Below are 18,172 nucleotides of genomic sequence, written 5' to 3' on the forward strand. Positions count from 1 at the left end.
TTGACCTCATGCGGCCTTTGACCTCTACCAATTACAATAGGATTTTTGCACTCACCAAGATGGATTTTCATAGTAAGTATGAAGTTCAAGAAAGATGTACTTTTTGTGTTATCGTCTTTACAAACTTTTCAGACTTTCACATAATGTTGCCCACAAATGATCTTTGACCTCCACTAATTTCAATAGGGTTATTGAATCTGCATACCTTGTATGAAGTTCAACAAAGATGTAAAATGACCATTGAACTGTAAACAATAGGCTTCTTGTACTCAATAAGACGGATCTACATTACAAGTATGAAGTTAATTCATCACTGTTTGAGTTACCGTGTTTACAAGCAAGTGTCACATACATATACACACACACACGCTATCACCATTGCATACATTCGTTTTGCCTCCAGCAAGGAATCAAAATTAAACTGAAATTTTTCAATTAACTTTTTTTGCATATGGTCAATGACAATAAAAAAGCAGGGTGATAACTTTCCCACTTGTTGCTTCTTTCTAGCCAATTTCTATAAATGTGAAGCATTTTTCGGTAATGATGCAGAATGCTCAGTAACCTTTGCAATCGTGCTGATTTGTGGTGTGCGTATGTGACACTACCTTGTTAACACAATATGGGAAATTGATGGGAAAAAAACATGTAAACATGGTATCTCAACAACCACGAGTTGAATCAATGTCATACTCGATAGATAGGTGAACGAATACGCCCTATTGTTCTTGGTTCTCGTCTCATGAACATTAATTAGTGGGTGGGGCTTACCGTAAATTCTTAAAATATCAGTATCTCTGCAACTGTATGTCCAATTTAGTTCATTCTGTACTGGTATGGTGATTTTGGTACATAATAAGTCTCCAACTTTGTCATTAATACTCATCAAATGTTAGAAATGGCTTTAAACACAAGACAAGAAACCAATTGTTCCTTGGTTTTCATCCTTGGCATATTAGGTGTCACACTACATTCATACAATCAACCGTGTTGTTTTTTGTGTGCATATCATGAACATTAATCAGTGAACAGATATCTCTGAAATAGTATGTATAATTAGATTTATACATTTACTTGGATAATACAATGTAAGTATATAGATACATGCTGATGAGATCAAATCTGACCTCATTAATATGCATGCATGTATCTGTTTTATATGTCACTAACTTGTCAACATGACAACTGATTTCTGGTACCTCCCTTTATATGTTGCTGCTCTAGTCCCTCTTCAGTTTGGTGTGCACAAGTTCATGAATATAAACATGTATGGCTTACCAGACTATGAATATGTTTGGGCATCGGAACCATTAAATGTTTCTGCTTTCTGGTTACCAAGTGGGTTAAAAATTGTTTTTCAATTCTTGGCTTTTGGATGGTTCCCTAGTTATAACTTTTTAGTTTTTTTTATTTGTAATGGCAGGCTGAAGTGAAAATATTTTGACCAAATTCGATGATGCTATCTTACTGATTACCTCACACTGGATAAACAAGCACCTCATTCAGGATATAAAAAAAACACCATAATTAGGGTAAACTACAACTATATCTCATGCAGAATACTGACAAAAGTAGGGAGAAAAACGATGGTAAAATATACATACATCTATGGGTGTTTTTTATTGCAAACTTGTACAATTCAGAGGTCAATTCAAGTTATGTACAAAACTGACCAAATTAGTCATAAAATTTGGCAATCAAAAATGAAAAAGAAAATCATAGTTTTTGCCAGTTTTCACATTTACAGAGTGAACAAACAATATACACAATGAACTGCAGTATATGGAAACAGAAGACATAGTAACTCTCTGAGAAATTTTTAAAGAAATCAAATATACAAACTCCTCATTTTAATTCATACATGTATAATGCTAGGAAGCCGATATATGCACTCACTCTGCTATCATTTTTGCCCCTATAATTTTCAATTCTTATCTACCCAACCCTCCCTAATTATCTCAATATCACATTATATTCTATCTATTAATAGTTTTGTGTCTTCTTTATTTCCTATTCACTGACCCTGCAGGATCTGGAATATTGGAAACTTGGCAGACCAGACCAGTTAACTAGGGAACAATGACTGAATTACATCATAGTAGGACACACTTTCAACTAACAGCTTATCCTAATAACCTTGGCACCCGTAGTGGAGTATTAGCATCACATCCTCACACAATGCCCAATAACCCATACAAGGTAACCCCTCCCACACCCCCCCACCCACCTTCAAGACTTCACATGAATCAATAACACCCTGAAGACTAGTGTTCTTGTTTATTGTTATTATTGATTCTTGTTGTTTGATTGTTATACACTCACAGGGAAGCACCCACTCTGTAACTTTCTCTACGGTTGCTGTTTAACAATATATATCATTGTGTGCAACAACAATAATTACTACTGCAGAGATTATGGGTAACAAAATACATACTTATTCATAGCCAAGCTAATGCACAAGTTAGAATCATAATAAGGTTGCCAAACATGCTGTATAAATCACATGAAAACAAAGACAAAATCAATGAGATTTATGACTGTTATGTAACAACCATAGACATTAATATATAAGTAAATTATATTTAAACTGACAAGTGGAGTTTACCACAGAATAAATGTATTCCATCACATGCAATAGGTACATTTCTGGAAGCTTTATCACAAGCAAACAATCGTCAAATCAAAATACAAATTGCAAAATAACACAGCAGTTACATTTGTAATCAGAATACCAATCCTCTTTTTCTCACACATTGTAAAGATTTTAACCTATTAACAAGATATTCTGGTCTCTCTTAAATCCAGATGGCATGTCCTCTGCAATAAACCATCCATATCCTAGAAATTGAAGAAGATTCGGAGGCCATGAAAACTAACCTCGCTGACAAATGTTTCTTACCTACAGGACATTTGAAAGTCACTATTATATATACTAATGAGTCTATATTGATATATTTGTCAAGATCTACTACCAATGATATCTATGAAAGTACTTGTTTGTAAGTTTGCCTTGTCCAAAACTTACATTTCCTAACTCACATTCACATATCTGCTTGATTAACTTTTCTCACATATCAAGACAAGTTTTACTCTTAATATTAGAAGGAGAAATATCAGATCTTTATGCAAGTATATTTTTGAAACAAATCTTGGCTAACACAGCCAGCATCCAAGCCAAGGGTACTGACCTTGTCCTGAAGCCAAATTATCTTAAATTTTCATTTTCATGAATGGTGCATATGATATAATCTTCAGACATGTAATTCCTAGCTTCTTGAGTGTAACTAAAGTGGGCGCAGTTACTCCATCTAAGCGTCCTAACCCCCACTCCCAATAATAAACATTTGGAATTTGGGTGGCAAAGGTAGTCTTGCCAACAAACTATGGCTATAATAAATATAAAGTTACAAACAACATCACTCCTTACCTTCATGGGACAAATTAAAAGGTAGTAACAATGGCCATCTGTAGCCAATAAAATGCCCAAAACTATATTCAACAAGAAATGAAGCATCAAGTTATAAATAAAGAGATATCTATGTTCAAGATGAAGATAATATTGTGCTGGATCTTTAAATTCATTCCTGTTTCTCTATGTAGTTTACCAGTCTCTCCAAGCTGTAAGTATAATCTTTACATCTTTAAATATTGCCAGAGAACCTGTAAAACATGATGTCCAGATTGCAAATTAGAATTAACTTGACAAGTGTATTGGTAGTATTTTATTCTGTCGGCTATATGTTTCATATTCGTCTTTTCATTTCACTCTTTCAACATACCTTTGCTAGAGCATGACTACTCTACTTGATTACAACCGAACTTTGAAGCAAGAAACTGACTCATTTGAGGAATATGTCCAGTTGGGAGTACCACAATTTAATCTTCAATGGAATAACAAGTAACATATCCCATGTTGACCTACAATATTTCAAAAACTTATAATGAAAACACCAGCAAGCAAAGCTTCTTTAGGCTTCATTGTAAAGTCACTCAAAGGAATAAATTAAGAAGTGATGGAGATACACACACTAGTATATTAAAATAATGGCAGAATTGCAGATATTTCAAAACATCTTAGATAATTATTAATTTCCTTCTTCAGATGCACTGAGAAAAACTAGAATTATGTTTTATTTCTTTGCAATACCATTCTTATTGTAAATACTGCCATTAAGATTTTATTACAAATGAACAGCCAAAAAACCAAAAAAAAAAAAATGTGTAAACATAGTCAACAGATGTCATAGGTTCTTGGTTAAATTATGAGGAATATGAAAGGAACAAATTATTGCAAATAAAGATTTCTGTCTGTGTCTGTGATTTCACAAATCAACTTGCATAGGAAGCTTGCATCTGACTTTTCTTGAAAGGCGATTCCGGTCGTGGGACGAATCTTGCCTCATTGGACGTAGCATAGGCGCTACCAGATTTTGTCGTTGAAGAGAAGGAAGCGAAATAGTCTGCGGCAAATGCGACAACATCTTCTGGCTTTCTGAGCAGCAGAAACTGTAAAAAGTCTGCAAGCAGAGCTTTTAACTCTGGGTGCCTTTTCATGTAGGTTGCATGGTCTCCTTTAAGTTCCTCCTAAATAGTCAAAGAAGAAGAAGATTAAAATGATGCATTATCAGTTTATAGGAAAGCAATTTATCGAATCAACAAGCATTTTTATTTCTTGAAAAGAATTTTGTGATGATGTGGAAGTTGCCAGTTTGGGATTGTATCATATTCCACCATGAAGACAAGAAAATCATGTAATATCTAATGTTAGTTTTTCTTCTTTCATCAGTGTTACAACAGGTACAAATACCTCAATAAAATATGTTGCTTTTCAAGAGGAATATCAGCACTAGTTTTCAACATCTACATCAACAACACCATAATAACAGATGCACAATACTAGCATATGCAACTAGGTCTACCCTAATTTGCAGTTTGAATGACCGTGGATTAAAAACGTTTCTGTCATCAATAAGTTGGCTCATGATCAGTGGATGCCACCATTTTGAGTGAGAAGGAATAGCTAATATGGAACACAACACATGTACAGTATCTCATGGTTAGAGCAATAGACTTGTATAATAAAGAAACTCAACCAGCTGCTTTGAAAGGAAAATCCAGAGGATAGTTTACTTTTTCTTGGGAATTTTTGTTTTTGTTTTCATCCAAAAACATTTTTGTCCAAATTTATAATTGTAATCCTCAGTGTCATTAGAAATTTGTTAAATTCAATGCATCTTTACCATTATGAGGTGAAAAATGTATTTTGTGATAACATTGTATTGCTGCTGGAAGCATACTTGAATGGTAATATCTTCAATCACAAAAGGACCCACTGAAGGACTGTTTTTATCACACAGGGTACCTTCTTTCTCTATATTCAAGTGATGTTGACTTTCTCATATTAAAACACCATAGAAACGGGGAGAAAGTTACAACCAAGATGAGCCTACAAAGATTTGGAAATTTTTTTACATACATGGCAGAAATATCAAACTTGAAAACAATCACTCTTCACTTTTTCTTTCTAGTTTTGTTTTTCACAACAAATGTATACATTTGCACATGATAAACCAGAAGGCCGGAAAGGAACAATGGAGGCAAACTTTGAAAGAGCAGAAACATAGTTTGCCTAGTATGGAATTGCAATAGATTTCCTCTGGAGTGACAAACCTTATACAAATAAATGCCACATGTCTCACGCCATTTTAAAATTTCTATCACACTCAAACAGATCAAGTTTATTATTACCGAAAATTCAAAGTTTATGTCATGATAAAATGTACTTGGAAAAAGCAATTATACTTTGCCTCTCTGTTGCCCCATGTCCGTTACCTTCACCCCCTTCCTTTCCTCCTTATCTACTTCAATATTCTTCATCTTACTTTTCTGTCCAGAAACTTTGAATACAGCTGCATGTCTTCCTCCCAGTTGATTGGTTTCTTGGGAATGCTGATGGCAGCTCTCTGTTCATCTTTGTGGATTGGTGGTGGAAGAGCGAGTAACCTCATCATGACTGGTGAACCGACCTGTACACGACTTGTCAGATGACTAATGTTATGAAAACCAAAAATATGTATTAATGTTGAATAATGTATCCTAAATAAGTATATTTATTTATATTTATATCTATTTATTTGCTTAGGGCTTTTGGTTATTGGTTAAATCCAACATGGTAACTTTGGCCCACCTATATCATTGACTAGAAAATTTTGTTTGCATGAACTTGTTTCAGAGTAGAACTGTTAAAGTTGTTTCCACAATAGAAGCGGTCTGCAAATAGCATGAGGTTGTATTTCTGGCTATATTAAATCACTGCTAGGCTAACTTCAATTCCTACTTTACAAATAAATGCTCTGATGTGATTACTAATAAACCCTTGTTTGCAGCCTACCATTGGGAGAAGTCTTGAAAAAGTCAATATTGACATGGCAACTGTTAAACTTATGACCATTAATATTGGTTTTTGACACTTTTTGTCACCTGATTGAAGAGCAGATTCATGAATGAGATGAATGAAGGTTAGATGTCTCTTCAAAAGCATTGTTTTCAGCACATGAAATTCAAAACAGATGCTATTTTATCTTTATCTACCATTCAGCTTCCTACCCATCTGACAGGTAGCTTGTTTCCCCTATACACACCCATCTCACCATCTTTATCTACCATTCAGCTTCCTACCCATCTGACAGGTAGCTTGTTTCCCCTATACACACCCATCTCACCATCTTTATCTATCATTCAGCTTCTTACCCATCTGACAGGTAGTATGTTCCCCCTATACACACCCATCTCACCATCTTTATCTATCATTCAGCTTCCTACCCATCTGACAGGTAGTATGTTCCCCCTATACACACCCATCTCACCATCTTTATCTACCATTCAGCTTCCTACCCATCTGACAGGTAGTATGTTCCCCCTATACACACCCATCTCACCATCTTTATCTATCATTCAGCTTCTTACCCATCTGACAGGTAGTATGTTCCCCCCATACACACCCATCTCACTATCTTTATCTATCATTCAGCTTCTTACCCATCTGACAGGTAGCTTGTTTCCCCTATACACACCCATCTCACCATCTTTATCTATCATTCAGCTTCTTACCCATCTGACAGGTAGTATGTTCCCCCTATACACACCCATCTCACCATCTTTATCTATCATTCAGCTTCCTACCCATCTGACAGGTAGTATGTTCCCCCTATACACACCCATCTCACTATCTTTATCTATCATTCAGCTTCTTACCCATCTGACAGGTAGTATGTTCCCCCTATACACACCCATCTCACTATCTTTATCTATCATTCAGCTTCTTACCCATCTGACAGGTAGTATGTTCCCCCCATACACACCCATCTCACCATCTTTATCTATCATTCAGCTTCTTACCCATCTGACAGGTAGTATGTTCCCCCCATACACACCCATCTCACTATCTTTATCTATCATTCAGCTTCTTACCCATCTGACAGGTAGTATGTTCCCCCTATACACACCCATCTCACTATCTTTATCTATCATTCAGCTTCTTACCCATCTGACAGGTAGTATGTTCCCCCCATACACACCCATCTCACTATCTTTATCTATCATTCAGCTTCTTACCCATCTGACAGGTAGTATGTTTCCCCTATACACACCCATCTCACCATCTTTATCTATCATTCAGCTTCTTACCCATCTGACAGGTAGTATGTTCCCCCCATACACACCCATCTCACTATCTTTATCTATCATTCAGCTTCTTACCCATCTGACAGGTAGTATGTTCCCCCCATACACACCCATCTCACTATCTTTATCTATCATTCAGCTTCTTACCCATCTGACAGGTAGTATGTTTCCCCTATACACACCCATCTCACCATCTTTATCTATCATTCAGCTTCTTACCCATCTGACAGGTAGTATGTTCCCCCCATACACACCCATCTCACTATCTTTATCTATCATTCAGCTTCTTACCCATCTGACAGGTAGTATGTTCCCCCTATACACACCCATCTCACTATCTTTATCTATCATTCAGCTTCTTACCCATCTGACAGGTAGTATGTTCCCCCCATACACACCCATCTCACTATCTTTATCTATCATTCAGCTTCTTACCCATCTGACAGGTAGTATGTTTCCCCTATACACACCCATCTCACTATCTTTATCTATCATTCAGCTTCTTACCCATCTGACAGGTAGTATGTTCCCCCTATACACACCCATCTCACTATCTTTATCTATCATTCAGCTTCTTACCCATCTGACAGGTAGTATGTTCCCCCCATACACACCCATCTCACTATCTTTATCTATCATTCAGCTTCTTACCCATCTGACAGGTAGTATGTTCCCCCTATACACACCCATCTCACTATCTTTATCTATCATTCAGCTTCTTACCCATCTGACAGGTAGTATGTTTCCCCTATACACACCCATCTCACTATCTTTATCTATCATTCAGCTTCTTACCCATCTGACAGGTAGTATGTTTCCCCTATACACACCCATCTCACTATCTTTATCTATCATTCAGCTTCTTACCCATCTGACAGGTAGTATGTTCCCCCTATACACACCCATCTCACCATCTTTATCTATCATTCAGCTTCTTACCCATCTGACAGGTAGTATGTTCCCCCTATACACACCCATCTCACTATCTTTATCTATCATTCAGCTTCTTACCCATCTGACAGGTAGCTTGTTTCCCCTATACACACCCATCTCACTATCTTTATCTATCATTCAGCTTCTTACCCATCTGACAGGTAGTATGTTCCCCCTATACACACCCATCTCACCATCTTTATCTATCATTCAGCTTCTTACCCATCTGACAGGTAGTATGTTCCCCCTATACACACCCATCTCACTATCTTTATCTATCATTCAGCTTCTTACCCATCTGACAGGTAGCTTGTTTCCCCTATACACACCCATCTCACTATCTTTATCTATCATTCAGCTTCCTACCCATCTGACAGGTAGTATGTTCCCCCTATACACACCCATCTCACCATCTTTATCTATCATTCAGCTTCCTACCCATCTGACAGGTAGTATGTTCCCCCTATACACACCCATCTCACTATCTTTATCTATCATTCAGCTTCTTACCCATCTGACAGGTAGTATGATTGCCAAGATGTAGGAAGTCCTTTGAAAGAGTGAATGGTCCTCTCAATTCCTTGCACTGTAACGTCTGATTCCCCAACCTTCTGGTGTCTTTCTTCTAAATTTTTCTATGAAAGAAACAAAACTATGAATTAAGTTGCCCCACTTCATGTTTTTTTCAGAGTTCTTTTAAAACAGGTACTAACTAAGACCTATTATAAGACCAAACTGCAGGAGTTATCAGCTAGAATTTGACAAAACAACAAACAAACGAATATTTACTGCAACTCTGGCTGGGTTTCCATGGGATGTAACATTTTCAGCTAGTATGATTGACATCTATACAATATACAGTACTGCAATAGCATAGCACAAATATCAACACAAAATGATACATAATGGAACACCCAATATATTTCAAAAATATACTCTATCCATAACTCTAGAACAGGGTTGTCCAACCTTTTGCAGAGGAGGGCCGCATGGAATGATTATGATGAAGGAGGGGGCCGCATGAACCCTACGCTCAATTTTTCGATTTTTTGCCCGAAGCACAAGGCAACAAAATGTCAGCACTGTGCGCGGAGCGCACTGATTTATTTACCTTCCTGATAAAACAGATGAATAAAGTCCAGCCGCCACCTCCCCCCCCCCTCCGCTGAGAGTATCACACAAACTAACCTGTATGCAGTTTTTTCAACCCAGAAGGTTCGAATGATTGATTATATAGCTTCAAATTGTTATAAATAAATCTGCTCACTAAAATTTCGCACCGTAGAGCATCTCTGGCGGGCCGGACGCAACCCTGCGGCGGGCCGGACTTTTGCCCGCGGGCCGTAGGTTGGACAACCCTGCTCTAGAATATCATCATTTTGTACAGAAACTGTTACCGTACATATTTGGAATTTGTGTAGTATTTTGCCAATTATGTTTTTCTATGTATGAGCAGATGCATTATTCCCTGGTAGTTTGTTGAATCAACTAACAAAACGTCTACTATCACATTCCACTAATTTTGACAGTTATCTGAGATTTATCTCCGTCTCTCACAGATGTGAAACTAATACAAACAGAATATAAGATGACATGAATGAATAATGAAACACAGAACCCACTAAGCAATCGCTCATAAATATTCATGTACCTCTTACACCATAAAAAATACAGCAACTCATTTTACCCAATTGCAGGAAATTTTAGGAGTATAATATTCATTCTACGGTTGTCATATTTGTGGTAGATCAGCATTGATGTTCCCCTATACTGAATATCAGGTGTAGAAACATCCTTCTATGTGGGTGATTATTAATTGATCTGCAGTCATTACAATACTGAAGCTGTTTCCATGTAAATCAACCAAACTTGTGTCTATACCTTCTTGTGTTAATTCTGAGCATTCATGTACTCATGCGGCTAGAAAGTCACTACTCATTTTCAAATACAGAATCATAATCTAACTGAGCAATGCACGCATCTTTAAAGTTGCATTTTACATTGTGTTGTCATCCTCACCATGCAATCCATATCAACACATTATTGGATTCACTTCAACATAGGATATAGATATGTGTGTGTGTGTAGTAGTTGGCTGATCCTAAGAAGCATGTTCATTAACCATTAAATCCAATTCAAACAATATTGAGCACAACAAAGTTTTAAGCGATCCTTTTACTTTCTCAAAAAATGGTAAATTTTTGTGTGGCTTATTTTTTTCCATTCCTGTTATGATTTAGGGGAATGAAGAAACTGAGGTTTTTCCTGGACTTACCGTTCCTTTACTAAGACCAGAAAGATATTATTATGTAATTATTACCTTGTCACATCATTATCTTGTAAATGAAATGAATACTTACATAGGATGCAGTACAGAGAGCAGCTTCCGAATCGAAAGATAAAAAGTTTAGGTTTGAATAATTTTCTCCTTTTTTAATCATCACCCTCTGAAGAAGTAAGTTTGAACCTGTTGGTAGAAATGAAAATATATTTTGCAAATTTGAAATATCACAATACCATGTCAAGAATTTCAACACCAAATCTTCAATAAATTTCCATGACGACAGCCAACAAATATACATAAAATTAATTTATTAATAGAAAAACAAATGCTTGGGCCACCCTGCTGCTTTGATTCACACAATGTAATGATGTCCTGCACTACAGCAGTGTGTACTAAAAAACAATTTACAAGAAAACTGGATTATCCAGACCTCTTTTATCAGGATCCTGGATTATCCAGATATGTGGATTATCCAGACTCCAAATCCAGCATTCATAATTCAATACTGCACATGCCTGTTCAGTACAGTCAACAAATGAAACTTTTCTTGTCGTAAACAACAAAGCACCTTTTGTACAGTTTTTTCAACACTCATGCAACAACTGTAGGCAAATTACTATATTCCACATTATAAAACACATTAATTATGCTGGACATATATCAGGACATAAAAATGAATAACAAAAAATCTAAAATTAAAGCAGATTTACCATGGGGATTGATGATTATGGTGAAAATTTCAGCAATATGGCCATTACTGTACTTAAAGTTAAGTTAATCCATCTTAAAACTTAAAATGCAGGTCTTGAAATGATCACAATCTGTAGAACTACACACTGCAGATGACGATGACCGTTTACACTGTCATCGGAAGGTAACCTCAATGCCTCCTAAACTCACTAACAATGCCACGCAGCAATTGCTGTTCCATTCCTCAATCAGCCTGCAAGCATTAAATAATAATTACTTGTGAATGGAGACAGTTCTAAACTTGGAGGAATATTCACATAGGACACACTGTACATTAGATTTGTTTTTGATGCAAACTAGTTACATATTGCATATTACTTGAACCCAATAACAAAGAATTAGTTATTAGAAATGGAGTCATGGTGAGATAAGACCCACAGTTCAGATTGTGTCACAATCACGGATGACCTTTGCAACGATTTAACCTCCAATGTTCCATAAGAACTTACTGTGATTCCAAGTGGCCGATACCTGAAAGAATCATCTTTTGACACAACATTGCTTGGGCAAAATACACTACTGTTACTACTATATTTGCAATTGAGACAATAGCTGTATTTTTAACACAGCCAGCAAATGAGAGACAACTATGCCCCCAAAAGACATGCTCATTTTGCTAATGTCAATGCGACTAAAATGGCTCATAGATAAATACTTACTAAAGGAAACTTATATTCTTTTATAAGACAGGCATTTCTTGGTTTGATATGTTGTACAGTGCAGTTTGTAGCCCTTCATATGTATATAACTAAGTAAGAATTCTGAGCATTGTTAAAAAAAAAAAAAAAAAATTAAAATAAAAACTTGTGAAAGGCACAAATCCAGTATGTGTGTATTTAACCACTAACAATCCAAATCTGTATTCAAGCAAGTGAGGCTGATATATTCTGATATTTATCTTACCTTCTGAAATGAACCCATTCATGGCCTCCACACTAAAGGTCTGTTCTGTTCTCGTGGTATTCTGATGTAGACAACATGAAAAAAGAGAAATTACTTGCAATGTAACTAATGTACCTGCAGTTTCCATCTACACTGTAATGACTAACAATGTAAAATCTGAAAAAATGCATACATGTGTGGAGTTAAGAATTCTAAAGGAAACGGATATAAGGATCATTGAGAGACCCATTTTTAGAGAGATATTTCGCTGGGAAGAATGGGTTATATAATGATATGCAGCAGGGATATATATTTTGCTTGCACTGATGCAGGATGAGACCTTGGAAACATTTCAAAGAGGTTGATAAGTATCCTCATGTTTGAGGTTTAATGTAGTATGCAGCATTTATCTCCATGCTCTATGCCCTAGACTTTAAAACATGCATCAGCTTTCATATTTCTCTTTTCATCATATAGCTCTTCTTCCTTTGAGAATCACGGAAAGAAGCTTAATATATTAATTGCTTGAGCGTCAACACCAAACAAATCGCTTGGTCAAATCTCACCTTGATGTGATTTATTGCGTATTTGAAGATTTTGACTTTTGGCTAATTGCTTTTGTATGCAGGTTCATTAGAATGCATTATGTGGTTCTTGTTTGTTATGTTCAATGCTGTGTATTGCCTCTAATTGTAATTCTTGGAGCTGAATGGAACTCATAAAATGCATTACAAATATCCATCCAACCAGAAACAGACTTTTTGCATAAAGTCGGCATGCAGTAAGCTGGATCCCATTGTTCCATAATGTGCAGTTTGATTATCATAATATACCTGCACAGCAAATCGATATTATACTTGACTTAATCGATGAAAAAAATAGGGAGCATCGACTCAAAGTCAGATGCAAACACTGCATAATCATCAGCTAACAGTCTTGACTAAGAGGGTATTTGGAACAATTAAGGGCATTAAAGTAGATTTCTTATGGAAATGTTAGCATATACCATGACTAAGAAAAACAGTACTACTAGTGTTATCCTCTATAGACTTGCATTAAACATTATCCATTGACATGAAGATGAGAATCAAACTTCAAATGTCGTCTCATGTTGAAAGCCTCAAGATGAAATGGCATTTATTAATTCAATTACTATAACTTCTTCTGAGCTGAATTAGAATCATGTCTAGCTTTACCTCTCAAATTAGTTCCCTGTATATCCCTACTCTAATAGTACAGAACATATCCAACACAGAAGAGCCCTACCTTAACCTAAGATATTCTCGTCTGTCACACAGTTATTGCATTGATAATCTGAAAACTGCCACTTCCACACACTGCATATGTACAGAATAAAGGTTTGCACACTCCCATGTCTAACGTCAAAACTCTCCGTATTTCACAAAGGACTGATTGAGCAAATATTTCTTAGAAATTTGGCCCCTTTTGTTTTATAACACTTGAGAGAAGTTCTTGCTTTGGAAATATGAAAGGTGAGAAAAGTTGATGATGAACACGAAACTCAAGTGAATCTCCTTGACATTTAGTAGAAAGGCCTGTCAAAGGGGTCCGTTAGATTGTGTCCTTTGTCAAGGAAGGCTGGCCAATGAAAAATTGTTGAATGCTGACTAACTTCACACTTGCTGGGAACAGCTTGACACAATACATTGTGTAGAGATGAATTGCTTTGCATTAATCAACTTACAAATTACAAAAGTTTTACACTTCCAAAATAGAGTCCTCATAAAATGTTGGGCAAAATTAATTGTGGAGAATAATTCCCAAAAGTGACTGGTTTTGGGATTTACGAGCGACGATACTTACCTGTCTCCCACTCCACATCTGCACTTTCCCATCTACCTAACTACACATTGGAACGTTTTAGCACTGTGCCTTTGCTCCCCGCAACCACCCACCTACACCTCCTTCTGAATATACCAACCAGGAAGAAAGCTGAACCCTTTAATAGCAAACTCAGCTTAGCGTTTTAGAATTTTTGGGAATCACATCTTGGATCTTTTCGGACACAGGAACACTTCCCCATCAAATTCAAGAAGCACTCCATAACTATCCTTTCATTTTTACCATATTTTTCACATTCTTTGCTCTCCCTGTCTGGCTGTTTTGTCCGTACACCCGTTATACATAGTTTTTTACAGGTATCAGTTGCATTGTATATTGTAGGCGTTGCCTTCCCGACTGTTTGCCGGTTGAGGCTTGGTCTTTTTGGTAGTCTTTCTTGGACTAGGCCCCTTGGTGCTACCCCTGTAGCCCGTTCACAGGATTCCTCTGGTCTGTGGTGCGGAGGATTTGCTTTACTTAGCGCGGGCGTGTCCTACCAAGTTTGTGTTTGCCATTTGCAAACTTTGTGTTTGGTTTCTAACCTCCTACTGGGGGGAATGCTTGCATGTACACATGGCTTACAATTACCAGGCCTCGAGACTAGCCATGAAGTTTGCCTCTAAATTTATGTTGGCGGCAGAACTGCTCATGAGGCACCACCAATAACTCCTGGAAGAGGTAGAGCAAATTCTGGACCGGGAAGCAATCCAGATCATGTGGCTGTTGGGCTCATCTATGGGCTCATCTATGACCAATTTGCCAGAATGTCTATCAAGTTAATCGAATCTAGATGAGCTAACATACTAGCTGCAATGAGATGGCCTGAAGGAGAGACCCAAGAGAGGCGACTCCACCTTCCGATGGGAGATGAGAACCTGTTTGCAGAGGCTGTCCAGAGGGAGTTCACCAGGAGACTCACAGAAACGACCTCGAAAATGAGCACGTAGAGACCGAAAGACCCCAGACCAACATCAGCGGGACCGTCCACCAGACCCAGACCTACCAGGGTTAGCTGCCGTGGTCGCAGCAAAACTCTACCTCTGGCCGACAGATGCAACATGGGTCATAGAGCAACTCCGCCAAGGTTTAGACAAGGCCAATCCTCAAGCTGGGAGGCTCAAAGCTCCACCCAACCGTTGAGTACCTCCAGACCGACAATGAGACGCGGGCGGATTGGACTCGACACACCTGGCACTCAGCTGTCCAGATCCTCCTTTGATGCCCGGCCTTGGGTGTGCCCACCCTAACACTGTCAACCTGATGGCAGGGGGAAGATTAATACACTATGTCCATCAATGGAAAATCTTGGGTCTGGTTGCTTGGGTGCTGGACGTGGTATCAATGGGATATCGCATAGAGTTTATCACCACACCTCACTTACCTCCAGAGGGCGGAGGAAGGATAACCACCACAACACCGATGACCCGGACCACCAGAAATCCAGGCATTGTTGGACAAGGGCGTAGTGAGGACAACAGGAAGGGAGGTACCACTCTTCCTTTCGTCTTTCTTCCTCACACACAATAAAGTACAGTTCTGGAGGCAAATCCTGAACTTGAGGCCCTTAAACAGAGCGTTTATCGAACCAAAATACTTCAGGATGGAGACACTCTCCATCACCATTCCATCCCTCAACAGGGTAATGTGGGCATCGAGGATAGATCTGAAGGACACCTACCTTCAGGTACACATCCACCCAACACACAAATGTTCCTCGCATTCAACTACAGAGGAACAGATTTCAAATTCATCGCACTCCCATTCGGCCTTTTCACCTCACCGAGGGTATTCACCCAGGTAGCCAGTATGGCAGTTAAAGAGCTCCGCCACAGAGGACTCCCTCTTTGTATATCTACACTACTGGTTGGAGCTAGGTGAGTTGCACCAAGATGTGTCAAACAACACCAAACTAACAGTAGACCTCCTGAGGAACCTAGGATGGGTGATACACAAGGAGAAATCAAAGCTGACACCGAGTCAGCAAAGCAAGTACCTCAGGGCTCACCCTGAATTCACTGAGGGATCGATCAGTCCGTCATCAGAAAGGGTTACTCAGCTCACACAGCTGGCCCTGCATGTGCTCAACAAATGCTTGTCGAAGGCAAAAACCTAGCTACAGCTTCTAGGCCTGCTGGCCAGCCTTGTAAACATCATTCCATGCTGCAGGTTGTGGATGAGGCCAATCCAAGTACATCTATTAACCTTCTGTCCCAACGGGTCCAACCTCGAGAGATGAGTCCGTATATATCTCCATTAGACCCACAACATCTGCTATGGTGGGCAACTCCAAAGAACTGGGCCAAGGGAAGACCTTTCCACCAAGACAGGCTCCTAACATCAATCACTTCGGACGTGTGGAGCATAATCAATCTAAACACGTTTTTCTTCATTCCATTTTGCAAAGGCTTCAAGATTCGTAAATCAGCTCTGCAAAGATAGTATACATCCACCATTCCTCCTCGTTATCTCTCAATTTATAACACTATAAGAGAATTAGTAAATGTTTGTGGTCCCCTGATGAGTCTACACAGCACATTTTACACAGCCACTTTCATTGATTGTAAATATTTGACGTTACACAACCACTTTCACTGATTGTAAATATTTGACGCGAAACAACAAGTACGGTTTGATATGGGAATCTACAGAGCAGTGAAGTGTCCTTGATAAGAGCAGGTAATGATGCAATCAAAGTTAAGTGGAACTCTTGAGAGAGTAAAAAAAAGGGACTCTCTGAAGAAACTAATCAGTGATTGCACCAGCAGACTATATACATATATATAAAGCATTGTCACATGACTGTCTGTATACCAATCAAGTAAGGTCTCTGATAAACTAAAGCACATTTGGCTGTAGCACTGAGAGCAATTTAGAAAATCATCATATATGTTTGACAGTAACTCCACGAGTGCTGTAGTTCCGGGTTGTGGTGTTTACTGATGCTATTCTTGCTCTTCGACTGACTCTTAATGTAAACATTCATGATATTGAATTGTACATAAGTACCATGAGGGATAGGCCATGTCATCAATTGTAAACAGGAAATGGTGTCCAACAGAAAGAAATTGCAAAGGGCTCCTTCTGTTAGACTGCAAAAACAATGAAGAAAAAGGCGAAAAGTCTTTGTTCTTACCTCTCCTTGTGAAACGATTCTGTTCATGATGTATTGCCCGTCTTGTATTGTTACAAACGTCTTTTTATCCAAGTGATTGTCTTCAAGCTGTTCAAAGGAGCGAAAACAAAATGATTTATGGCATGAGCTATATGAATACAATTAATGAAAACAGCTGATTGCATGTATAAATAAAGTCACACAACCCTAAAAGGCTAAAGCACATCCTATCGGACCCACCATTCTTTCTCTTTAAAAATAGTAGTGACTTTTTCAAATGCTATAAGCTTATCCCCTCGTCCAAAATGATGTGCTTACATTACAGTACCTCATCTAAATGTTACACTTGTTTTAAATGTGTTCTGAATACAACATGTAAGAGTTACATGTTGCAAAGAATTAATGACATTTGCATATATAGAGGTGTATAGATATGCAGAGAGTTCTGTAGATGTTACATCTCGGGTGTATAGATGTTACATAGGGTTTTATAGATGTTACATAGCAGTCTATGGATGTTACCTTGGGTTCTACAGATGTTACATAGCAGTGTGGATGTTACATTGCTTTCTATATGTTACATAGCAGTCTATGGATGTTACCTTGCTTTCTATAGATGTTACATAGCAGTCTATGGATGTTACATTTGGTTCTATAGATGTTACATAGCAGTCTATGGATGTTAC

The 18,172-nt window shown here is 37.9% G+C and overlaps 1 protein-coding gene across 1 annotated transcript in view; it reads right to left on the bottom strand.

Annotated features, from left to right (window-relative positions):
- Nucleotides 1-1,601: 1,601 nt before the first annotated feature.
- The window catches only part of LOC139959045 (ciliogenesis-associated TTC17-interacting protein-like), a 36,043-nt gene continuing 19,472 nt past the window's right edge, over nucleotides 1,602-18,172 (bottom strand). Inside the window, exons 5-10 of the mRNA XM_071956578.1 lie at nucleotides 17,508-17,594; nucleotides 12,554-12,614; nucleotides 10,977-11,083; nucleotides 9,127-9,251; nucleotides 5,883-6,048; nucleotides 1,602-4,584 (exon numbers count right to left, since the gene is read on the bottom strand). Of these exons, the coding sequence (XP_071812679.1) occupies nucleotides 4,330-4,584; nucleotides 5,883-6,048; nucleotides 9,127-9,251; nucleotides 10,977-11,083; nucleotides 12,554-12,614; nucleotides 17,508-17,594 (801 nt within the window). The 3' untranslated portion in view covers nucleotides 1,602-4,329. The remainder of the gene's footprint in view (nucleotides 4,585-5,882; nucleotides 6,049-9,126; nucleotides 9,252-10,976; nucleotides 11,084-12,553; nucleotides 12,615-17,507; nucleotides 17,595-18,172) is intronic.

The sequence above is a fragment of the Apostichopus japonicus genome, chromosome 18 (assembly GCF_037975245.1).
Source record: "Apostichopus japonicus isolate 1M-3 chromosome 18, ASM3797524v1, whole genome shotgun sequence".
Lineage (NCBI taxonomy): Eukaryota > Metazoa > Echinodermata > Holothuroidea > Aspidochirotida > Stichopodidae > Apostichopus > Apostichopus japonicus.